General features: G+C 41.6%; 2 protein-coding genes across 3 annotated transcripts in view; both read left to right on the top strand.

Annotated features, from left to right (window-relative positions):
* LOC115583293 (selection and upkeep of intraepithelial T-cells protein 1-like) overlaps positions 1–17,960 on the top strand; it is a 20,563-nt gene extending 2,603 nt beyond the window's left edge. Inside the window, exons 2-7 of one of the 2 annotated variants that reach the window (XM_030419974.1) lie at positions 2,198–2,236; positions 2,753–3,028; positions 3,358–3,375; positions 3,613–3,701; positions 3,839–4,517; positions 17,896–17,960. In XM_030419974.1, coding sequence (XP_030275834.1) covers positions 2,198–2,236; positions 2,753–3,028; positions 3,358–3,375; positions 3,613–3,668 — 389 coding nt within the window. In that variant the 3' untranslated portion in view covers positions 3,669–3,701; positions 3,839–4,517; positions 17,896–17,960. The remainder of the gene's footprint in view (positions 1–2,197; positions 2,237–2,752; positions 3,029–3,357; positions 3,376–3,612; positions 3,702–3,838; positions 4,518–17,895) is intronic. The other variant, XM_030419975.1, reaches the window with a different exon arrangement.
* Positions 1–26,097, top strand: part of LOC115583229 (programmed cell death 1 ligand 1-like) — a 102,950-nt gene that overhangs the window by 21,786 nt on the left and 55,067 nt on the right. Inside the window, exons 5-6 of the mRNA XM_030419854.1 lie at positions 10,537–10,551; positions 11,791–12,066. Coding sequence (XP_030275714.1) covers positions 10,537–10,551; positions 11,791–12,066 — 291 coding nt within the window. The remainder of the gene's footprint in view (positions 1–10,536; positions 10,552–11,790; positions 12,067–26,097) is intronic.

The following is a 26,097-nucleotide window of genomic DNA, read 5'->3' as shown; positions in this document are numbered from 1 at the left end:
GTTTTGTGGACTTGGAGAAGGCATTCGACCGTGTCCCTCGTGGCATACTGTGGGGGGTGCTCCGGGAGTACGGGGTCGGGGGCCCTCTGTTAAGGGCCGTACGGTCCCTGTACTGCTGGAGCAGGAGCCTGGTTCGCATTGCCGGCAGTAAGTCAGACCTGTTCCCAGTGCATGTTGGACTCCGGCAGGGCTGCCCTTTGTCACCGGTTCTGTTCATTACTTTTATGGACAGAATTTCTAGGCGCAGCCACGGGCCGGAGGGGATCTGGTTCGGGAGCCAATGGATCTCATCTCTGCTTTTCGCGGATGATGTGGTCTTGTTGGCTCCTTCGAGCCGGGAACTCCAGCATGTCCTGGGGCAGTTTGCAGCCGAGTGCGAAGCAGCTGGGATGAGAATCAGCACCTCCAAATCCGAGGCCATGGTTCTCGACCGGAAAAAAGGTGGCCTGCTCCCTCCAGGTGGGAGGAGAGTTCCTGCCTCAAGTGGAGGAGTTTAAGTATCTTGGGGTCTTGTTCACGAGTGAGGGAAGGACGGAGCGTGAGATTGACAGACGGATCGGTGCAGCGGCCGCAGTAATGCGGTCTTTGTATCGGTCCGTCGTGGTGAAGAGAGAGCTGAGCCGAAAGGCGAAGCTCTCGATTTACCAGCCAATCTACGTTCCGACCCTCACCTATGGCCATGAACTTTGGGTCATGACCGAAAGAATAAGATCCCGGATACAAGCGGCCGAAATGAGTTTCCTCCGCAGGGTGGCAGGGCGCTCCCTTAGAGATAGGGTGAAGAGCTCTGTCACCCGGGAGGAGCTCAGAGTAGAGCCGCTGCTCCTCCACATCGAGAGGAGCCAGCTGAGGTGGCTCGGGCATCTGTTTCGGATGCCCCCGGGACGCCTCCCTCGGGAGGTGTTCCTGGCATGTCCCTCCGGGAGGAGACCCCGAGGAAGACCCAGGACACGCTGGTGTGACTATGTCGCCCAGCTGGCCTGGGAACGCCTTGGGGTCCTCCCGGAAGAGCTGGAGGCAGTATCCGGGGAGAGGGAAGTCTGGGTGTCCCTGCTCAGGCAGCTGCCCCCGCGACCCGGCCCCGGATAAGCTGATGAAAATGGATGGATGGATGGATGGGTTTAAGTAGCTCTGAAACCCACACAAATCGATATTTAATGATAGTTGTAGTCAGTGTGTGTGTTAAGAAGAGACACTGTGCAATATACTCTTTGTTTACTTGGCTGTCATTCATGTGAAATTGATTGACAATGTTTTGTAATTCCTGTGAAATGGATTCAGTGCAGTCAAAAAATTCTGAATTTCTTCAGTGACACAGATATCGTGATGTATCGTGGATGAAATTTCTTGCAATATATCGATTATCGCAGAATCGCTGTATCGTGATATTATCGTTATCGTGGGCAAAATATCGTGATAGTATCGTATCGCGAGGTACCTGGTGATACCCAGCCCTAACTTTGAAGGGAACCAATCCCATGATCCTCCACTCCCTCCTGCCTTTTCTGTTACTTCCTGTCTTAGTTCTTTAAGTTTAGTCATCTCAGCGGTGAATGATCCACCTGTAGCTGTGTTCTCAGGTACAAGTGCAGCATTGTTCTCCAAACATGTGACAGACTCCACATTCTTCAGCCAAAATTCAGTCTAAAGCTCGTCAGTGTCGTTATCGCTGTCTTGGTCGTAAGTGTCGTATTCTGAGACAGTCGTAGTGTTCTGTAGTCGTCACTATTTGTTCAGTGTTAGTTGGTTTTCTGATCCTGGTCGGTCTTCTGGCCCTGATTGGTTCAGTCGTTAATCAACTTGGTGGTCAAAGTCGGCTTTGTAGTCGGAGTTGGTTTTGTGGTCACAATTGATTTGGTAATTACAATTGTTTACTACAGCTTGTTGTTGGTGAGTGCTTTCATTAAACAGTTAAAGATGTTGCTCATTTACTGCTGCGACTGGTTCCAGAGTCCCAGATGGACTTTTGTTCAGTGGTCAGAATCCACATCTGGCAGGGCCTCGAGCCCACAGAGCTGCAGCCACATCTGGAGAGACGACCTCTGTATCAAACATGCTGATATCAGAGACACACTGCAGATTATGTCTCTCTGTACAATGAAGCTTCAGCCGTCTGTAGGAGATGAAATATGACTTTTACACAGTATTACCTGTCTGTTTCAAAACTATCTAACATGTGTTTGTTTTTGGCTTTTAGGTCAAGTCTTAAATGACAGAACAGGTGGAAACGTCCCAGGTGAGTCCTGATTGTGATGACATCACTCTCCACCTCTACAGATGTTTCTTCTATTATATTATAGTTATAGAACACAGTGACAGAACCGGTTCAGAACAGACAAACAGAATATGTTGAGAATAAACAGCTTTTTTCACAACGCATTTTCTTTATTATTTAATGTAAATAGACAACAAAGTTCACATGAAGCACAACAAAAGTTTAAAGTTGAGGAGCTGCTGTAAAGTCTTCACTGTTGATGTGTTTCTGTCATGATGGGAGTCAGAAAAGCTGTAAATAGTTAGAAACTGTCAGTAGAAGTTAAATGTGTGAAATATGATCCTCTGTTGAAGAATGCTGCGAGCTGTAACTGAGCCTCATCAGGATTTTTATCACTTTTTGGTTTCTTGTGTTTTTCTTCAATCTTAAACTCGCTCTGATCAACAAGCAGAGATGTGATGAACAAAAAACATCCCAACATTACATTTCTGATGCTGTAATTAAATCTAATGTCATCTTTTGTTTCTATGTTTCCTGGTGCAGCTTCAAAGCCGTCTATCACCACATTTATAACACCTGAAGGGGCGCTGCTGCAATGTGGAGTCCTTGGTGTTTTTCCAAAACCTAAGATGGAGTGGAGGGACAGTTCTGGAAACATCCTCCCTGGTCAAAATCTGAAGGAAACAGAAAGTGGAGGCCGCTACAACGTACAACTCCAAACTGCTGTAACCAAGAGCGGCCGCTATCGCTGTGTCGTCACTCAGGAGGAAATCGGCCATCAGACTGAAGCTGAGACCTACTTTAATTTCAACGGTGAGATCATTCTATCTGTTATCTTTTTTTCAGACTGAGCACAAAGCATCTACATCTACACAAGTCAAAAATGTTTCAAACTGATTGTAAAATTCTCTTCAAATTGTAAGAATTGATTAAAATTCACCCACAAAAAGATAAAAGTGTTGATGTTGAAGGTAAACGATCTGATCTGAGTCAGAAACAGAGTTGGCAGGTGTAAAGTCAGAAATGTTTAACTTTTGTTGTCCCAGTGAAGAGAAGTCATGAACAACAACATTGTAACATTACATTTATAATCCTGTGGTTGTCCTTTATAACTGATGAATCACTTCCTGTCATCCTCACAGGTGCAGCTGCAGGGCCAGGTGAGATTCTTCCTCCTCATATTGTTTCATTCAAGTCAAGTTTTATTTGATTCCAAACAACATCGTGTGTGTTCAGACCGAACATCCAGACATTTTATAACAATATCTTCTTCATTCTTTAAGTGTTTGGATGAGTTGTTGTACCTTTAGTGGTTCTGTGTGGGCTGTCAGGTCCAGTCTGCTGCTCATCATCTGCACTCAGGTTCTGACTCTCACATTCACTTTCATCTGTTTCAGGGTCCAACACTGGACTGGTCACGTTGTGGTTCTTGGTGTTGCTGTGGTTGTTCTAGCTTTGCTGCTTTGGAAACTCAATCATAGGACACGTAAGTTTACATAATGTATTTTATCAACATATTAATGATGAACAGAACCAGAACTCATTCTTTATGTATCTCATGTTCAGAGTCTTGACAGATGTTTTATCTCTCTGACATTAATCATTCTGTGTATTTACACTCAGAGGACGATCAGGTCGGTCGGACTTTCTTCACTGTAAGAACAGTTGTACCAGAAGTGACCCAGATCCAACAACACCAGAACCACTGAAACAACCTGATCCATAAAGTATCCAGCTCTGCTTGTGCTGTGAAGTTTTCTGCTGTGTGTGTTTCCACCATGTTGGATGATGGTGAAGACTTTTGTTGCTCTTCTTTTATTTCAGGCAGTTTGAGAATTAAAATGTGTTTTTTTAAGTTAAAAGTAATTTCAGGTTGAGGTTCAGAGTTAACAAATGAACAGTCACATCCGCTTCAAGTGGTGATTGACGAACACAGGAAATAAACTGTGTTTGAACTTCCCTTTAATTCTGACCAACTCCCTCTTTCACTTGAGAATTAAATGAATTCTGATATTTGGTGAGATTCAGTTCCACTCTTGTGCAGCTTGTGCCATCAGTGAGTGAGTGAGTGAGTGAATGGATGAATGAGGGCAGCAGTGATGTATAAATGCGTCTATTTACCAAATCTTCTCAGACTGCTTGTAGAGCTTAAAGCTCCTGACTGAGCTCCACATGTGCTTTAAAACCATCAGACTTCACTGAACTGAAGCTGCTGTTTGGAGGATGTTGAACTGTCGTGTCTTATTCTGCCAGCTGTTTGTATTATTCTTATCTCAGTTTGAGATTATCTCAGCTTGATCAGGTCATTTCAGGCAGCGCTTCATCATTTCTGTACAAACGTTTGAATAAAACATGAAAACTGTCAAACTGTGTGTTGTGACTGTTTCTGATGTTTCTGTGTTCAAACCGGGATCAAAGAAATAAAAGTGATGTTAATTTCTGGGTGTGATTCTGAGATGATCTCTATTTTCCAGCAGCTGTCAGGACAGCAAAGAGACAACAGAGCAGATAAATCCTCTTTAAAACAGGTTTCTAGAGACAGTTTAGCTCACTGACAGCTTCATGAATGGAGATCACAGCTGAATGTAAAGAAATCCTCATGTGTGTGTAACAAGGCCTGAGTCTGTGAGGAGAGAACATGTTCCACACCTGCTGACGGCTGTTGTTTGAATCAGAATCAGAAATCCTTTAATGTCCCGCAAACAGGGACATTAGTTTGTTCCAGCAGTCAAACGACAGAATATTACAAAAGACAAAACCAACAGCAAAAATAAACGAAACAATTAAAAAGGCAGGAAAAAGAAAAGACGTATACACATATAGACATGACATAGTGCAAAATTAACAGCAGTGATTGTTTTTTCACAAACACAAATAATACAAATATGGGTGTTTATTAAATTACCAGCTGCAAAATCAGAAATGAGTTTTAACAGTGTGACTGCACAGTGCAGAGTGCAGGTGAGGTCTGTATGGAGCAGTGCTGGTTGAACAGTCTGACAGCAGCAGGAAGGACCTGCGATACTCTCCGTCACACACTCGGGGTGTATCAGTGTGTTGCAGTGACCTGCAGGGAGTGAGACTGCTGCACCTCCATCATCCTGCTCTCTCCCAAGAGCAGGATGATGGAGGTGGAAGAAGGCTGAAACACAGAACTGACTGAATCTCTTTGTCTGGTGAAACACTCTGACAAACAAAGTCTGCTTTCAGAAGACTTCAACAGATCAAAGTTTAGCTGCTCATCTCTGATGAGCTTTATTATCTGATTACAGAAAGACAGCTGAGTGTGAATCACAGAGTATAAACTGCTGACAGGGATTGTTCCTGTCCTCAGCTGACTGCAGACTCAGTGGGCGTGTTCAAGCTGAACTCCAGCTGACCTCCTGCAGCAGCGACATCTGCTGGCGACTGCAGGGCGGAGACACAAACGCTGCTGTGAAGTTGGACTCTCTACGTGACGGGAACAGAAAGGGCTCATAAGAGTGGACAGTACAGATAACTGTAGAGTTGAACCTGTGTTGTCTGCAGCAGTTCACCACTTCTCCATCATCACCACAAGTAATCTGACAGAACTGAGCAGTTTATTGACGACATCTTTCACAGTTGTTGTGTAACATGAAGGATTTTATAGGTTTATTCATGTTGACTGTCCCACAGCTGCGGCCACACGGCTGCTACTGATCTGAAAGTATGTGATGTTTGAGTAGAAAAGAGGCGCTTATGGATATGGAAGTTCATCGAAACACACGTCATATACGTCAAGTCCTGACGTCATGAAGGTGGGGTCTAGACTCGCGCAGCACCTGGAGAGCAACTGCTCAGCTGCTCTGCAGCCGCCTCGCTCCCGCGATAACTTAAGGTCATGTGACATCGGATGCGGAGCAGAAACCATCCAGGTCATCGTGGACACATTTTAACCAGCATGCATCACGATTTAGGCAGCTGCGCAGTCCTGCATGATCATGAACTCGCCTGCTGACCAGAAATCATCACGTCATGGTGGTGACGTCACATAAAGGGGGCGGGGCACCTGTCACTCACGCAGCATCCTGGGATTGATATGATTCTGATCAGATCGATGTTGAAGATGTAAATCTGTCATAAATATGAAGGAACAACAACTGACAGCTGACCTGTTTGATGACATGCTGCATATTTATGATAGTTGTCTGCTGATAATTAACATTTTTTTAATCATAAACTGTTTTTGTCTACAGAATAATAAATGTATGATGTTCTGTCAGGGAGTAAATCACTTCACTGCTGAAAGTAAAGAAAGCAGACTCACTGCCAGCTGCAGGCTCTTATTTTGATATGCAGACTTTTTGTCTCTGTGACGTCATTATTAGAACTTAAATATAAATCACTGAATATAAAATCGATTGATCAGAATCAGTTGAATGTGAATCATGGTGGTCTACTTCAGTGCAGCACTACCTGTAACAGGTGTGTCACAGTGAGGCTCTGTGGTTTCTGACTGAGAGACGCTCAAGTTGTTGATTTTGAAAGATCTTTTTTTTTTGTATAATGTGCAATAAATGGATTTACATATCTGAACATAGTTTTTTGTTAACTTGAGCATGTTGTAATGACAGCAGCTGATACAAAGAGCAGGAGGCCCGACATCTACACCTGAGCCACACACACATTACTGAGCAAACAAACGGTGTGTCAGCTGATCATCTTTACCTGAACTCTGATATCTTCTCCAGAAGTCATGTGTTTGTTTCAGCTCCCATGTTGATGACTGTGACGCCCTCTACTGTCCTAAAACCAGCCTCTGTCTTCATGAAGTCAAACCTCTGTGATCACATTTGGCTGCATTAAGACAACAGAGGAGGGTTGTGATGATGAGACGCTCCAACTCTCACCTGAAGTCACTCTTTTCTTTCTCCTCACACCTGCTGCAACACATCACTGATCACATGACTCATATATCCAATGAAAACGTGTCTGAATGTGTTTGTATGTATTTTTAAGTGAAAAGCAGAAATGAGCCTCAGTGAAATAAGATCCTGTGTGTGTGTGTGTGTGTGTGTGTGTGTGTGTGTTTCATATCATGTTTTGATAAACCTGCTATTTTCCGAGAAACTCAAACATTTCCTTGTAGTTTCACTATTAGAAGGATTTAAAAACACGTTTATGTATTAAAAAGGCGTGAACACTAAACAGAGGTTGTCTGGGACATAAAACCAAATATTTCAAAAAAACGTATTGCAGTTCTCTCACTGAAATATTTTCAATATCGAGCTCATTTTCTTCTCATTGGGTCTGGTCCTGATGTTTTATTGGAGGAGCTGCACAGAGATGATTCACTGCTGCTGATCAGGAAGAGAAGCAGCTGTCAGACACTAACAGTGAAGCTGAAGCTGAATCTGAGGCTGGAAAGTGTTTTTATACACAGCTTTAATGTGAGTGTGAAGACAAAGTGCAGAATTCATGAGTCATAGTTAATATGTGCGGTGATGACGCTTTTATTGTGAAGGTGTGTACCGGATGCTGAGGAACAGAAGCAGTGTGTGATGAAGCATCAGAGTGTTGAGGAGTGTGTGCAGCTCCGTCACATAGAGCCTCCATCAGTGAGGTGAATCCTCAGAGGACATCAACAACTATGGAGCTTCTTCCTCTCGTGTGTCTCTGTCTGCTGAGCTGCTCTGGAGACGGTAAGAAAACTGATTATCATCACTGACACTTTGTCATTTCACTTTATTTCATCTCAACAGGAACAATGTGGAAACATGCTGGATGTTAATCAGGCTGCACATCGATAGTATTGATCGGATCGATTATAGAAGAATTACAGCAGAATGATGCTGAGTTTTATCCCGAGATGCTTTATGATGATGTGTCGTCATCACTGCTGTGTGTGTGTGCGTGTTCGTGCGTGTGCGCATGCTCGTGGGGCGTCGTCTCCATCCTGCTGCAGACTCTCGCAGGTTTCACAGAAACTCTTGTGATGAAATGAAACCTTCCGGATGATCTGCTGTAAAGTCCTTCAATCCAAGTTAATCAGGAATGTTTGATTAACAATTCATTAATTAGATAGATAGATAGATAGATAGATAGATAGATAGATAGATTGATATACTTTATTGATCCCAAGCTATGAAATTACAGTGTAGCAGCAGCATTACACACAGAGACAATAACAACACAATGAAATAAAAGGAAACATATTAAACAACATATTAAAATAGCAATAAATAATGTACAAAAATGTGTAAAAAATGTATAAATAAGCATTAATTGTAGTGCCAGATAAAATTTAAGGTGCGGTATATAAAACCAGAGTGTGTAGAGACTTTGTGTTGGGACCAGAGTGTTAGCTGTTGTTGTACAGTGTGATGCATGTGGTAGGACAGATTTCCTGTATCTGTCCCTTCGACAGCGGAGCTGCAGCAGTCTGTGAGAGAAGGAGCTCCGCTGTCTGTCTGCTGTGTGATGGAGAGGCTGCTGATCATTGTCCATGATGGATAACAGTTTGTTCAGCGTTCTCCTCTCCACCACGCTCTCTAAAGACTCCAACCTGAGACCGAGTACAGAGCCGGCCTTCTATTAGTGTTGCTTGCTCTGATGCTGCTGCTCAACACACAGCAGCAAAGAAAATGACGCCGGCAACAACAGACTGGTGGAAGATCTCCAACATCTTGCTGCACACGCTGAAGGATCTCAGCTTCCTCAGGAAATAGAGTCTGCTCGTCCCCTTCTTGTACTCAGCAGCCTCGGTATTAGATTTCCAGTCCAGTCTGTTGTCGATCACCTCTCCCAGGTATCTGTAGTCCTCCACCTCCTCCACCTCCTCCACCACCTCCCCTCTGATCCGTAGTGGCTGTGAAGGCATCTTCCTCCTCCTGAAGTCGATCACCATCTCTCTGGTCTTGTCCACATTCAGCCTCAGGTGATTCTGTTCGGACCGCTCTACAAAGCCGTCACAGAGTCCTGTTCTCCCCCTCCTCTCCCTCTCTTATACACCAGACAACAGCTGAGTCGTCAGGAAACTTCTGCAGGTGACACGACTCAGAGTTGTTCTGAGAGTCAGTGATGTATAAGGTGAAGAGGAAGAGAGAAAGCACAGTTCCACCATCATCAAGTTGTTCCTGATTGGTTCCTCAGTAACTCCTCATATGTTTGTTGACCTCATTGTAAAGTGTTGCTGCTGAATCTTTAACTTCAGCCTGTGAACTGCTGTAACAACATATTTCAGTGCTTTTATGAAATGTGAACCAAAAACAAAACAACAACCACAAATCACACATAAAGTCATCAGCAGGTCGTGTTGGGATGTTTGTGTGTTTGTGTTTTAACTTGTTGTGTTTTCTTCCAGGGTCAGTCGTCGTCACCGTGGAGGAAGGAAGTGACGCCATGTTGCCCTGCTCCATCAACACCAAGGAGAACATCGAGAAACTGACGTTTGACTGGAAGAAAGGCGGTCTGGAGGTTTTCTTTTATCAGAACGGCAAACATTACAACAACGGAGGCCGAACAGGTCAAGATAAACAGTTCCAAGGACGCGTTTTTCATTTTGAGGATGAACTGAAACACGGCAACGCCTCCATAAAAATCAGCAGAACACAGCTGACTGACAGCGGAAACTACGCCTGTACTTTCCCCCCCAACAGAAGTCCATCCAGCGTCACTCTTCATGTCGGTGAGTATTTTATCAAACAGCTCTGACGACTGATGGACTGTTAAAGTTCTTACATTTAATCATTTGAAGTGTTTGTGTCACATTTCTTTCTCAAACCGTCTCCAGACTTCCTGTTAATGTCAACAGTAAATGATTAAATCACATAATGATCACACTTTTATTTGTTTGTGTTTATTCTGACTGATGTAATGATTTGTACTTGAATGTTTTTTGGTCTTTATTATCAAATTACTGATTATAATATTGAGGGTAATTATTCAATATTAAACTTGTATTTAAATCAATACTGCTTTTCCAAACACACAGTTAGTTTGTGCAGTTGAGAGACAGCTGCAGATATTATTTCCACAACTATCAGATAAATTAACATTGTGTAGATATTAATGTTATTAATGTTCCTCTGGTACGAGCTGCAGGTCTTCTGGTTATATTCCTGCTTTAACTCACTTCATCATGTTACTTTTTGTGGCTGCAGCGATCAAAGTTCCTCACAGAGACGAACAGTTTCATCTCAGATTAACTCAGAAACTCTGATTCTGTTGATGTTTCAGTTTCCCAGCATCACATGTTTTCCATGTTGGTGATATCACATCATCACTCTGATATAATTACTGTGTTCTGTTTTCCCTTTTAGCTCCTGATCCAGAGCGCTCTGTGTTAAAAGACAGAACAGGTGAAAACATCCCAGGTGAGTCCTGATTGTGATGACGTCACTCTCCACCTCTCACTAACAGTAAATGGCTGTCATCAGCTCCACAGGCCTCAGTATCATTCAACACACTAACATCTGTTGAGCTGAACCTCTGTGTGTCATTCTGCTGTGTTACACATCTGGAGACAACAACATCTGTTCAGTTTGTGTCAGTGTTAAAGATTTACACTAAAAACTGCCTTTGTATTATATTCATAACGAGTTTGTCAGGTAACATAGATAAAACTAACCAGTCTCTTTAAACAGACCAGGAATTAATGTTCATGAAGACTTTAATGATCAGACTTGAAATGAAAAAAATTTGTCAGAATTAAAAAATTAAAATGAATTGAAAAGAACCAGTAAAAGGTCTCACAACCTTCCCTTGGCTACCAGGCAGAAATTCAACAGATTTTATGATTAGTTTTCCATTCAGGCAGCATAATCATTTTTATTTTCAGTCTTTCATTTTAACAAACACAATTTTTAAACTATAGGTAATCACGTTTAGCAGAAAATAACTGTAAATGTGCCTCTGCCAGGATATGAGTCCGTTAAAAATGTTTGAACTATCACTCTGTCAAACAATGGTTTATTTTTTGTTTTTCTATGTCTGTTTTTATTCTCTTTCCATTAAACAGTTTGTTGTGCAGATATGTTAAAAAAAAGTAAAGTGTAATGCTGAAAATGTATTCTAGAGTTGCAGAATACGTCTTTTCCCTGTCATTATGATGATTACCTTCTTATTGCCAATACCAGTAAAATAACTAATAATTTCACCATTTTCACCAGATTGATAATTTACTTTTTACAACCCAAATAAGATTTTTTTGTGCCATTCCCTCCTCTCTGAACATGTATTGTGAGTTTCAATCCTGTTGTCTTCATCCAAAATTCTACTTAAAAAAAACAACAAACAACAAAAGGAAAAACAGCAACAACATGTTGACCCTCTAGTGTGGCTTCATCATCAGCATGATGTATGCCGAGCTGCTTCTTCTTTTTCTTCTTTGTGTTTTGGGCAGATACTAACTTTAAAGGTGCATACCACCACCTGTGCTGCGCTTATTAAGTCTGTGAAACCAATTTGGCCTCATAATCTTGGCTCCATTTATGGGTTATTAGTTCTACAATACGATATACAGCCATTAACATACATTTTCCAAAAAAGGCAGATCATTTATGATGTATATTGTGCTTCCCTATTTTAATCCATTGTTCATATTATATTCACAGGTGCAGCTCCAAAGCCGTCAGTCACAATACTTGATGAAACAAAGGACTGGTTGCTGCTGCAGTGTGAAGCTCATGGTGATCCACTTCCTACAGTAGAGTGGAAGGACAGTGATAACAACACTCTTCCTGCTGATACACCTCAGATCTCAGAGAGAGGAGGTCGATCACACATCACTGTCAACGTGACTGTGACCAAGACCGGCAGCTACAGCTGTGTAGCTACACAGGAGAAGTTCAGCCATCAGATTGGCTCTCAGATTTATGTGCTCCTGAATGGTAAGTGGTGTTTAAATCTTTTAAACAATTTTAATTATCCATGTGTTTCAAAAAGTATGATGAGTTCAGACTGAACACAAGTAATCAGCTCAACGTCTGCCTAATTGGAAAAGTCTGTTAATTTTGAAAAAGTTTCAGACTGAAGAAACTCTGAGACTTAAAAACAGAAGAAGTAGATAAATGTGTTCTGGATGTAAATAAGAAGAAGTTCATGTTTGTGCTGCTGAAACATTCACTGTAAAAACTCTCCAGCTGTTAAATTAACTGGAACGAAATCAACTTTTGTGTTCAGTCTGAATTCACCTTTAAGGATCATTTCCATCATGAATTATTGTCTGTATGTTGGATATGACGACGTCCAGCTGTGATGATACATGACTACAATCTGAACACAGACACTTGATTCATGTGTTCATTTAGTTGATGAATGAGAGAAACTTTGAGTCCTGAAACACATCTGAGCTCCGTCTCCTGGAGTCACACTGGAGCTGCTTCTGGTTCTGATGTCACAGGATCTTCATCACTGAATCTTTTTCTCAGTGACATAAAAGAATGATGTTGGTACCGGGCTCAGGTCCACTGAGGAGCTCAGACTGAAAGTGCTCCTGAACTCTGAGCCTCCTTTTCTGTCAAGTTTGTGGCTCCTTTCCAGTTGAGAGGCAGTTTCCACAAACGAGGCCTGTAGTGAAGCTCCACAGCTGCCTCTTCTGCCTGCTGACTGTTTCAATCCTTCACAGCGACTGTCTGTCAGTTCACACCTGGACAAGTTCAATGTACAGACATGTGCTTACTGAACAAAGATTTCTGCATCCACACACTCAAATGAATCACAGCACACAAAGTGAGTCTCACACACAGCTGAGCTGGTTGTTCAGCACATAATAACTACGAGGTGTAACTGTGGAGGAACTGATGGACCCGACTGACAGAACTGGATCAGAACACACAAACAGAATATGAGCTGCTGAGTGAGTAGAAGAGGAAACAGAAGATAATCTGACATGACGCTGATCTGAAGTGATGAGTTATGATGAGAGATAATAACAACATGAGTCATTAAACATCATCACAGGTTTTAACTCACTCTGACTAAATATTCATCAAACGTTACATTCCTGCATCCAGAAAGACAGAAACAGAACAACAGCTGCTGAACCTTCACACAGTGTTACAGCTCAGTTTAACGTCACTTTATCACTTATTTCTTGTGCGTCAGTCTGCAGCTGTTGTAGTCGTTTGATTTGATGTCTGATGATGAATCTAAATGATAAAAACATGAAACAAAGCTGCAGTTTTTAATAAATAATAAAGGATGACGCTCTTCTTCCTGTTTGAGCTGCTGTCCAATACAACAGAAGAATTATAACAGATGTGATGATCAGTTTTCTGTTCTGGCAGCTGGAGACTGTCCATCAAATACACTCAGTGGACACTTTATTAGGTTCACCTGTACGACCTGTTAACGAGATCAGATTCAATACATCTTTATTTACACTGAGTGAATTAACGAGACAAAAAAAACTCAGTGTGACGTCCAACCAGAGGTGTAAAAAGCAGCGAGGAGCAGATTGTGTACACTCAGTTTGTATCAGAGTAACTAGTAACTATATCTGTCTGATTAATGTAGTGGAGTAAAAAGTACAATATCACCTTTTGAAATGTAGTGAAGTAGAAGTTTAGAGTACAATTATCAGCTCAGTAATGGAGTATTTGTACCCGCGTGTCTCTAAATGTTTGTTAATCTGAGTTGTTGTCAGAGACTCAAACAAAAAGCTTTTAAACACTTAATGTTTCATATTTTAAAACACATTATTTCTCTGACTTTAGTGTCATAAATAATATATCAGACAACAAATCTCATGTGACGTCATTTCAGGATTATATTTTAAGTGAGTCGTGATCTTTTTTTTTTTTTTTTTAAATCAACTTAAAGCTTTTTAAAGTTAGAACAGTTTGGATGGTCGACTGTATAAAATCCAGACGAAGCCTCCAGGTGTGAAAGTGACTCCAGTGCTGAAGAGTCTTAAACCTGCATTCTTTCTAACCACCAGCAGGGGGCGACTCCACTGGTTTCAAGAAGAAGTCGAAATCAAGAGACAAGTGAAGTCATTTCCTCATAAGCTTACGTACGTAAGCTTATGAGGAAATGACTTCACTTGTCTCTTGATTTCTTCCCTCAGTAAACAGTCTGCTGATGAGTTCATGCTCTCAGTCTCTAGTTTCAAGTCTTCTTCAACACAACATGATGTTCATTTAGTCAATTATTCTCCTGTTGACCGTAAAACAGACCAGAAAGCAGCTGTGTGTGTGTGTGTGATTTAGGGGGCGTGGCTTCCTCGTGATTAACAAGTCAGATCCAATCAGGATCTCCTCCTCAGCTCCGCCCCCTCTCATCCAAATATGGTCACTTCTGGCTCCAAAGGAAACAAGATGTTTTTGACGGCTGTGATGTCAAACTGGAGGCTTCAAACCGGCAGCTTTTATTGTTATATTGTGCTTTTTTTCTGTTTGTCTTCAACACTCTTTGATCCTCATTGTAATCCAGGAGAATATTTTTAATCATTTTAACTTTCTTAATATATATTTTTATTTATGTTCACAGGTGCAGCTACAGAACCTTCTGTCATAGTACTTGATCAGACGGAGGATGGGTTGCTGTTGCAGTGTGTCGTTAAAGGAGCTTCTCCAAAACCCAAAGTGGAGTGGAAGGACAGTTCTGGAAACATCCTTCCTGTTAAAGATCTGAAGGAAACAGAAAGAGGAGACAGCTACGACATCGTCCTCCAAACTGCTGTAACCAAGACTGATCGCTATCGCTGTGTCGTCACTCAGGAAGAAATCAACCATCACATTCATGCTGAGACCCTTGTGACTCTTAATGGTGAGATCATTCTTAGTATTTCAATGCTTTAAAATCTGTATTATCTGTTAACTCAGGTTGTCTCTTCTTTATCTGATTCTGTCTGAACATCTGAAACAATGAAGTGTGACAAACATCCAAACACAGAATAAATCCTGCAGCAGTCCAACACTTCTTCATGACTCTGAACATAAAGGCTGTGGAGCTGCAGTTTTTACTGCACCATGTAAACTTGTAATTATAACCGTTGTGTTGCAGTGAAGGTCCAACATGACAAACAGCTTCCTCGTACTTTATTCATCAACTGCAGCAGAGTCGGTTCATCACAAGATGAGTTTGAACTTCAAATCCAGCGTTCAGTTTTGAGTTGCAGTGAAACTGAGATGAGAACAACAGATGAAGTGTAACACTGTGGTTTATAAATGTGAGCAGGAGTCTTCCTCCTCTGTCTGAGCCTGAAACCAGGAGTGAAGAAATGTTCACCACCTCCAACATTTACTCATGTTTGACTTGTGATGGAGAATCAGAGTCATGACACAGTTTGTCCACTAGAGGGCAGCATCAGGCTCATTTTACACTGTTAAAAAGTCCCTCTCATTACATACAGTCACATTTTATATTCATCACATCTAAAGGATCCTAATCAGGTTTTAAAATGTTTCAGACTGAGTGAAAAATTCCGTCTTCTACTGAGACTCAACTTCAATAATCTACAGACTGTGTTGATCTGCTGCCATCAGGCCCAATAACTGTGGACCCGACCAGCACCAAGAAGCTCCCAGTGATTTGAATCTTCATGTTTGTGGACAGTAGTCAGTGGTGGAAGAAGTACTCGGATACTTTACTGAAGTGACAGAAGCAGAAACACAAAGTAAAAATACTCTGTTCCAAGTAAAAGTCCACTTGAGTAAAAGTGTCAAAGTGTCAGTAAAAGTGTTGTGAAGAAGTTTTCTATTTGATCAGATGATCCTGTGTTTTTACTGTCAGATCAAAGTGATGAATGGAACTAAGTCCATTTGTTTCTTCACTGCTGGGACCAGAACCAGAAGCAGCCTCTGAGCTGTGGAGCCCAGCAGGAGGAAACTGGACCTGAGATCAGAGCTAACATCACTGTTCCTGCTCACATTCATCCCAGTGGAGTTTTCATGTGGAACAAGTTCAGATCTCAGGAGCAGACTCACCTTTAGTGGTTCTGTGTGGGCTGTGAGGTCCAGTCTGCTGCTCAGCATCTGCACTCAGGTTCTGACTCTCACATTCACTTTTATCTGTTTCAGGTCCTCCCATTAAATGGATTATTGCTGGAGTTGTCAGCATTCTTTTAGTTGTTGTCAGTGTTCTTGCTGGGCTTTACATCAAACATCTCAGAAAAGAAACACGTAAGAAAGGTAAGTTGAAGTATCGTATAAACATATTAATGATGAACAAACAACACAACTCATTCTTTACATGTATCTCATGTTCAGAGTCTCGACAGATGTTTTATCTTCTCAGACGTGAATCATTCTGTTGGTTTTTCCACTCGAGACATTTGAGACGTTCTTGAATATAACTGTGTTGTTCTTCCTGCAGACGAGGAGAAGAGAGAGCCTCAAACTGAACCCAACTCATCGACCTCGCTGAGAGAATCCAGCTGATCCAGAAATGTGACTCTCTCTGCATGTGCTGTGAAGTTTGCTGCTGCTGAATGTGTTGAGTTGTGACAGTGAAACATTTAAAGAAAGCAGTCAGAGTTTCAGACGATGCTGGATGACAGTGAGGACGTTTTGTCTGCTTGTTTCAGGCAGTTTAAGAGTCCAAACCTGTTTTAAAGTCAGTTTAAAGTGGAAATGAGTTTTTGGGATCAGGGTTGTGATGCAGCAACGTGGAAATGAAGGTTGTTTGCACTTTGATGCAGAAGACGGAGATTTGGACTGAGGTGCACATTACTTGGCGTTTCTTTTAAGGAGAAGATAGTTTTCAGTTGTGATCCTGTTGAGTATATTTAGTGTACAGTAGTAACACTTACCTGATACGTCAGCTCGGCTCTTGTTGTTACTTCCACCGTTGATTCACCTCCACTGACTGACCACATTAACACACCTGTCACAGTCACATTACCTGATGAGCTCGCTTCTGTCTCAGCAGTTGTTAAAGTGCTTTCATTTAGTTTCCTTCATTGTTATACATTACTATCAGCCCTTCACAATAAGAGCTGGTCCACATGCAGCACAGTGACATGTACCTGTAACAGAAGAGAGCAGGTGGCCTTTAATGCTGACAGAACTGATTATTAATGAATCGTTCTGTGAAGTGAGAATTAAATGAATTCTGATATTTGGTGAGATTCAGTTCCACTCTTGTGCAGCTTGAAGAGAAAAAACGATGGAGCGAACAAACTTTGACTCTGTTATTAATGTTGTTGAGGACAAAGACGAGCTCTTTCTCTCTGTTCTATGTTGCTTTTATTCTTTTATTTTTATACTCTGATGATCTGATGCGTCTCTAGCAGCTGGTCAGTTAATCACACGTCGCTGGTTGGATCCCCGGCTCCTCCCGTCCACATGTCCAAGTGTCCTTGAGCAACAGGCTGAAGCCCAAACTGCTCCTGATGGTCAGACCAGCACCTTGCATGGTAGCTGACTGCCATCAGTGAGTGAGTGAGTGAGTGAATGGATGAATGAGGGCAGCAGTGATGTATAAATGCGTCTATTTACCAAATCTTCTCAGACTGCTTGTAGAGCTTAAAGCTCCTGACTGAGCTCCACATGTGCTTTAAAACCATCAGACTTCACTGAACTGAAGCTGCTGTTAACGCTGTCAGTCACTGTGAATATAATGTGACTTTACATTTGACATTTGTGTTGTTGGCATTATTTGGGTGGAGCCTGTGTTGGTTCTTGTTTGTGTTTTAAGGTGCTCAGCAGTCTGTCAGGTCCAGTTCCACACTGATGGTTCTGTTGTTCACTGATGATGCTCTTGTCGTGTTTCAGGTCATTTCAGGCAGCGCTTCATCATTTCTGTACAAACGTTTGAATAAAACATGAAAACTGTCAAACTGTGTGTTGTGACTGTTTCTGATGTTTCTGTGTTCAAACTGGGATCAAAGAAATAAAAGTGATTTTAATTTCTGGGTGTGATTCTGAGATGATCTCTATTTTACAGACATTAAAACAGTTTGAATGAAACAATATTTCAGATACGTCAGATTTAAAACAAAGCTTCTAACAAACAGACAGTTTACTGCACTGACAACTTCATTAATGGAGAGTAATATAAAATCTATTAATCAAAACAGATTTTAATCCTGACACATTAAACTGTAGAAATATGAGCTCCTAAAGTCTAATCAGAATATATATTTTAACTTGAGCGGTTTCCTTTTATTTTAATAACTTGTATCAGTGACCTTTTTTCATCTCTCTTTATTTCCTGTCTTCTAGACAATAAAAGTAACAAATATCTGGAGTTACTTTGAAATACTGGTCATAATATCACTTATTCTTAACAGATCTTTTACGTGTTTACACTTATTTTCTTGATATACTTGAAAGATAATTAATATTAGACGACAATATTCTGTAAAATCATCCTTATTGTTTCTTAATACAGTTATGATATTTGATTCAGTGCTTTAGAAAGAGAAGTGATGAATATGGAATGATTATAAACGAGGTCACTGACACCAGTTATTCACTTCAGTGCACGAGATCAACATCACAAGAATTATCTTGCAGCTACATTTCTTCACTTGCACAGTAATAATCAGACTATTCTGCTCTGGAACTGTCCAGATGCACTCAGGACATTTTTGCAACTTTACATGAAGTAGAATGACACAACAGACTTGATGCAGTGATGTAACAGTGTGGATGTTCTGTATGTCTGAATATCAGCTGCAGGTCAGACAACAAGCAGCAGCAGCAGCACATCAGTGAAACGCAGCCTGAAGCAGGTGAGTTCTGTTACTGAAATGTTACTGTGGGCTTTGTCTGTTGCTCTGGGTCAGGTGTGTGCACCTCTGTCAACATACAGTTGGACATCAATGTGAACATCTTATCCAGAGAAGACAGACGGTTTGAAAGAGGAGTAAAAGATCCACGTATGTCAAACTGTAACGATGGTCTTTGAACAGAGGAGGTGGACTAAGACGTCACTTATCACCCTCCTACAATGCTGTACTGAGTTCTCTCACCTGGGCTCACCTGGCCTTAGTAACACACGTGAGGGTCAGTTGGGTCAACGACCTACAAGTGGCCCTGATGACTCTGTAAGGACACTCCCACACAGAGTTTAAGAGCCTGACGATGTTACACTTTGTTGTAAATAGGTGAACCCAGAAGTGGACAGTGAGGCAGAAAGTAGTGAGCAATCAGCCTCTCAGTGCATCTCTGCAAGCACAACAGGAAGCAAAACACCAAAACACAAAAACCCACCACAGAACAACGACAGACTGAAGAAGCCTCTAAACGTTTTCAGGAAACTTGTCTATGATTCAGCATTTAGAGTTACTGAGACCTGGATGACTGAGAACCTTCAGCAAAAGTTAGATTTGCCTGTATTTTGTCCTTTATTTAATTAAATACTGCACAAAGACGAGATATTTCAGGTTCAAACTAATAAACTGTGTTGATTTCTGAGCTTCTTGTGAATCTGATGGCATCAACAGCTTCAAACTAGTTTGGGATAGTGGCAACAAAAGACTCCACAGGTGAGCAGGTTCACTGGTAACAGGTGATGGTGTGATGAAGGCTCAGTCAGTCACAGGTCAGGTTGGAGCAGGTTCAACTGTGAAACACATGACACACACATGACTGTATAAAGGATGTTAGAACATGTTCTCAGGAACACTTCATAAACTGTTGTCAGTGAACAGGTTGATTGTAAATGACTGCACTCTGGTTTTATTCAGGTTTTTACACAGTGTGACGACTCAGAGTTAGAATATTTATGGTTAAGTTGTTACTGAGAAAATGGATTTCAAGCTTCCTGTCATTCAAATGTGTACGATGAGTTTGTCACGTATCATTTCCTCTTTTGCGAAGGCTGCTGTTTTCCACTTCTGGTCAAACAGCATCTGTGGTTAACACATGAGCTCAAGAAACTTTTATGTTTTGTTCCAACAGACAGAGGTTAAACCAAATGTAAATAAATTGATTGCAGTTTTCTCACTGATATATTTTCAATATTTTGCTCATTTTCTTCACATTTGAGACACAAATTGTTAGAAATATGTTTGTATGTAAAAATAAAGTTCCATATTAAATCTGAATGGGTCCCCTTTCACATTCAGATTTAACACTTCACTTTTTTGTTTACATATAAACATGTATTGCTCTGGGTCAGGTGAGTGCACCTCTGTCAACATACAGTTAAAACACCAATAAAACAGAATGCAATCATTTGCAGTTCATTTGTCCGATATTTGATTAAATACTGTACAAAGACGAGATATTTCAGGTTCAAACTAATAAACTATGTTGAACATGTTCTCAGGAACACTTCATGAACTGTTGTCAGTGAACAGGTTGATTGTAAATGACTGCACTCTGGTTTTATTCAAGTATATAAATGTCTTCACTTGCACAGTAATAATCAGACTATTCTACTCAGATGCACTCAGGACATTTTCGCAACATTCATCAATATAATGACACAGTAGACTTGATGCAGTGGTGGGTTAAAGTGGTGGAGGTTAAACCAAATGTAAATAAATTGATTGCAGTTTTCTCACTGGTATATTCTAACATTTATATATATATATATGTATATATATATATGTATATATATATATGTATGTATGTATATATGTATATATATATATATATATATATATATATATATATATATATATATATATATACATATACATACATACATATATATATATATATATATATAGCTTGTTTACTTCACATTGGAGACACAAATTGTTAGAAATATGTTTGTACGTAAAAATAAAGTTCCATATTAAATCTGAATGGGTCCCCTTTCACATCCAGATTTAACACTTCACTTCTTTTGTTTACATATAAACATGTATTGCTCTCAGTCAGGTGTGTGCACCTCTGTCAACATACAGTTAAAACACCAATAAAACAGAATGTAATCATTTGCAGTTATTTTGTCCGATATTAAATTAAACAGTGTACAAGACGAAATATTTCTGGTTCAACGGTGAAACGGCTGTAGAGGTAAAGTGGGTCATTTAGTAATCAGAAGGTCACTGGTTCAAATATCTGCATGTTGAAGTGTCCTTGAGCAAGACACTGAACCCCAATTTGATCCAGATGAGCAGTTGGCACATTGCATGGCAGCTTCTGCCATCAGTGTGTGAATGTGAAAGAATTTGTAAGTCACTTTGGACAAATACGTCTGCTAAATGCCCTAAAATGTAAAAAATGTAAATGTAAAACGTCTGTGAGAAATTAGTTGAGCTGTTAAGCTCAATAATCTTGCTTTTTGCGAAAGAAGCATGAAACTTTCAGGGTTTGTTCTTGATGACCTAAGCTTTGATTTAAGATGTGGAGGCATCCTCAGTTTGACCCCTGAGGTCAACTAGAGGTCATTGATCTCACTGATACATTTTTTTCTTAGCTTAACATGAGTAATCAGCTGAGAAAGTTTCATGGTGTTGGGCCTCGTGCCCTCATGCACATGTCTCAAACAAAGAAATCAAGAGAGGCCTGTAGTTGAAGCCTGAAGCCTAACTACTAGGGCCTCACACGAGGGACTATCAAACAAAGAACAGGGAGAAATGCCGACCAGGTGTGAAAAACGTGACCAGATTGACCTGCCCCCAAGACATCAGGTGGTCCCTATTGGCTGTGAGCCCGGAAGCTCCGCCAGTATCACAATGACGTCATCCCCACGTTAAAAGGTCACGCACCCCTCCTGCTCTTTCTACTCGGCAGCGTCCGTTGTGAAGAGACTTCGGTTTCACGCAACTGCTGCCATAAGGGTACAACTCCGAGAAACGTTTTCCATTTTTCCCCCTTTCTTTTGCTTGAGCTAATTTCAGTTCCCTCCTCGCTGGACGAGACAGAGACTGTTTTTGTTTCACTTTCACTTTTGTTCGGACGTTCGTCATAATCGTTGGATCCAGGAACGCGGCACCCAGCCGTCTCCTCATTACCTGCAGAAGGAAGAAAGAATCTTCAGAGGGGACAAAACTGTCCCCTTTACGAGTCGACCTATCGCTGTGACACAGCCTGCCATCAGTCGCTAGGACGCTAACGCTGATTCCGCGCCCACGCTCCCGAACAAGTTGGAGCTTCGGGTCAGACGGACCCCACGCTACCGCAAAAAGCGGCATCCAAGTAAGAGGCTTTTGTTTGGGCAGAAACAGATAGTATATAGCGTGTTTTTTTCTTTGTTGTGCTTTTATTCTGTTGTGAAAGGACCGCCGAGTCCGATTTATGGTTACCCGCACTGTGTGCTAACTGTGTTTGCTACGCTTGCTAGGAGCTCATTCAGGCTAATCCAGCCTGTACGGTCTTGCCGCCGTGTGTGACCACAAGACGTCGTATTCCGGCTCGATCAGCGGACGCCAAACGAACCTCGATTCGCTTGCCGGCCACTGTTCGAGGGAGAGACGACCGCTGTGCGCCACATGGGTGTTGTGTTTGTTTCTTTGTCGTCTGCTAAGCCCCGCTTAGCTTCTTCGCTCTTTTACTAACACACACACACACACACACACACACACACACACACACACACACCGAGATACACGTACTCTTTGGCGATCTGTTGTGAACTCATAGTTAACAACCCCGCTATAACATAAGACGTATGTCCAGCATATTCCCTTTATTGACTGAAAAGACGGACTCCCCCGGTAGCACGGCTACCTTTTTGGGACAGTGGCTATCATCCTTGTAAATTCACCCCTTGTGTGACCAAACCGCACACGAGATCAAAGACGGCGCAACCGCTGACTTTGTTCAAACCTCGCGCGCACGTGTAGTGATCACCTTTGGTCGATACAGTTACAGCCGCCATTTTGAGTTCCAGGTATATGAATCAGTGAATCTGAATTCATCATCTCGGAATTCGCGCTCTCGCGTGACACTAAGTCACGTCCGGTGTTTCCCTGTAGTCTCTCAGACGAGACTTCCCAAGTCACGCCCACCAATTTGTAGTCCGGCGAACGTGACTTTCCAAGCCACGTTCGGCCATCTTTGTAGTCTTTATTGGGGACTTCCTGACACACACATACACACACACACACATACACACACACACACACACGCCTCCACCCAGGTACCTGTTTGGCTTGCGTATGCTTCGATGTTGTTAGCTTTGTGAAGGAAATTGTTGTTTGTTAAAGTAAGTGGTTTGTTCTGTGGAGAAAGCTTTAATAAACACTGTTGACTTTAACTGAGCAGCATCTGTGATTATTTTGCACAATCCCATATTGTAATAACTGCTGGTTGAGATGGCCAGTGCTCGGATTCACGCCTTCCCTCTTGTCTAATTATTGATAAGTCCATAATATTGACAAGTTGACTATCTTTCAGGCTATGAGACTCAAAGGTAAATCATTTGATTATTGATCCCTGATTTCAGGGTGGTGCCCCGTGTTCATTAATGACTCATAGTTACCTAGGTTTCATTAATCAACTATAATAAATGTGATTAATTAATAACAGCATATTAATTAATAATTAATAATCAATAACGATTCCCAACAATGGTGATATCAATCATTTAATTTTTTTTACCCTTTTCACCTATTGTGTCTTGCATTTAAGCCACTCACATTCTGAGTAACCTTCACTGCACTTAATGATGTCGACCTCTTAGAGTGCTATCAATGGCATAAATGAGTTTCTCATGCCCAGAAGCTTAGAATACATATTTGGTTTACATTTTTATCACATTTAGATCCTAAGATACACATAGGCTATTTACAATTTTGTGCATGAAAATGACATATATTTTTGTCATAATATTTATACAGGATGTGCTGCAGCCCTCACTGCTTGCTGGCTGAGAAACCTCAAAAGTTTGTGATGAACCAATCAGAGTGTTGAGGTTTCCTGTGGAGCTCACTTATATAGAGCCTCCGTCAGAGTGTTGAGGAGTGTGTGAAGCTCCGTCACATAGAGCCTCCATCAGTGAGGTGAATCCTCAGAGGACATCAACAACTATGGAGCTTCTTCCTCTCGTGTGTCTCTGTCTGCTGAGCTGCTCTGGAGACGGTAAGAAAACTGATCATCATCACTGACACTTTGTCATTTCACTCCTCTTCATTATTTTTCACTTTGTTGTCATTAGGGTTGTTTATAATGCCATCAAGAACACGCCTGAATCAGGAGTAGGTGGAGCACTTAAGGTATCCTTGATAAATAGCAGCAACTATGCTCAGATGGGGGCTTGAAAACTGTTTAAATGTTTTCTTTTTTATTCTATTGATGGTGACATGTTGTGGTTTCTTTCTTGTGACAAATGTACTTATTGTTAGTCACTTTGGACAAAAGCATCTGCTTAATGCCCTCAATGTACATGTACATTTAAAATGAGTCAGGTGGGGCCCCCTTACATCTTGTAATGTCATTCTAAACTTTATGACACTGCTGTTGTTTAAGGGTCATCAGCCCTTTGGGCCCCTATGGGCCCCTGAACAGCAGCAGTCGAGTTCTGTATGTTCTCAGAGGTCACAGAGTCACAGATTAGACTTCACACAGAGAGCGAAGCAAATTTTGCCTCACATTATATGCTTTAGTTTGATTGCACGTTTATTTACGCAAACAGACAGAAAACTTTCAAACATAAGCCATAAGATTAACAACCTGCACCGAGTGTGTGTGTGCGTGTCGGTGTGTGTGTTTGTGTGTGTGTGTGCGTGTGTGTGTGTGTGTGTTCAGTTTAGCCTCTGATAAATGTCAGCGCTCACCAGTTAATCCGGTTCTTTCTGTTATCCTGCAGTATCTTCTATTTTTTCCATTTCTATTCTACATGTTCATAAAGTACATTTCCCTCCATTCAGCTGTCAAAGAAGATAGTTGAGAGTTACAGTAGAGTACGGTGGATTTTGCAGCTCGTTTTAGTAGCAAGAGTGAAGATAAATCCACTTCTTTTATCTAAAAAGTTTAAAAAACCAACTCTAGGGGTTTTTTTCTGCCAGAAGCTCTGTGCTCTGCCCACAGCTGTCTCCTCCACAGCTCAACAGCTGCAGCTGCTGTCTGCAGTCTTTCATTGATCTGACCCACTAACACGTGTCCGTCCTCTCCTCTTGTCTGTTTGTGCAATAAACCAGACAGCAAGCTAAAATTATTTATCTAATGTTTGCATACCGACATCAACACCACAATCAGGCCGGGAGGTTAGGCCCAGCAGTCAGCTTGTGGGTACCTGTCACTCAAAGAGGCCATGTCCCTGATTATGTATAACTTTAGTACATAGGCCTATATATTTTTGGGGGGAATGACACGCAGCAAAGGGCCCCAGGCCAGGACTCAAACCTGGGGTGGCTGCAGCGACGACAAAGCCTCTGTACATTGGACGCCTGCTCTACCCACTGAGCTAAAGGATTATTTAGAACTTTAAACCTTAAAGACCGTGTAAAGCGGCAAAAGCGGCAAAAAAAAATTGTGGTATGAGTTTGTCACACCATAGAAACATGTATCATTGACCACTGAGCCAAATTTGAAAGATTAAAAAAATTGCTAAGTGTATATACAGGGGTTATGCAGCGCGGGGGGGGGACACGTCAAGTTAATGACGTCGGTGTCTCCCCAGGTGTTCCCCAGGTGTTCCCCTTGTCTATCTAAACCCGCGGACAGTTTATAATCATATGGATGCTGTTATAACGTGTAGTGAGTGAGATCCTGACCCACTAAACATCCTGGAAAGTGACGGAGTGAAGTTTTTTGCACTAAATGACATAATTATATTTATTTATTTATGTTGTTTGTTTCGGACATGTCAATTCATAAGCATCACATTTCATCATTGTTCAAATAATACAACACACATGGCTGAAAGGGAAAAGCGGGAGAAGCCAAAGCTTATCAAGTCCCGCCACATAATCACCATCAGTAAACAGGACGCTGTCTGACTCTGTCACTCGTGGGGACGGAGGCTGTTTTCTGGGGGACAGTTTCCTGAAGTCTCGGTCAGGAGGGCTGAAGGTCGCGGTGATTTATTTTCGTCAAACACTCGGTGGGTTAAAGTCTTCTGACAAGTGTGAC

This window comes from Sparus aurata, chromosome 6 (assembly GCF_900880675.1).
Source record: "Sparus aurata chromosome 6, fSpaAur1.1, whole genome shotgun sequence".
Classification (NCBI taxonomy): Eukaryota; Metazoa; Chordata; class Actinopteri; order Spariformes; family Sparidae; genus Sparus; species Sparus aurata.
The sequence above is the reverse complement of the archived record's forward strand: the minus strand, read 5'-3'. Positions and strand labels throughout refer to the sequence as shown.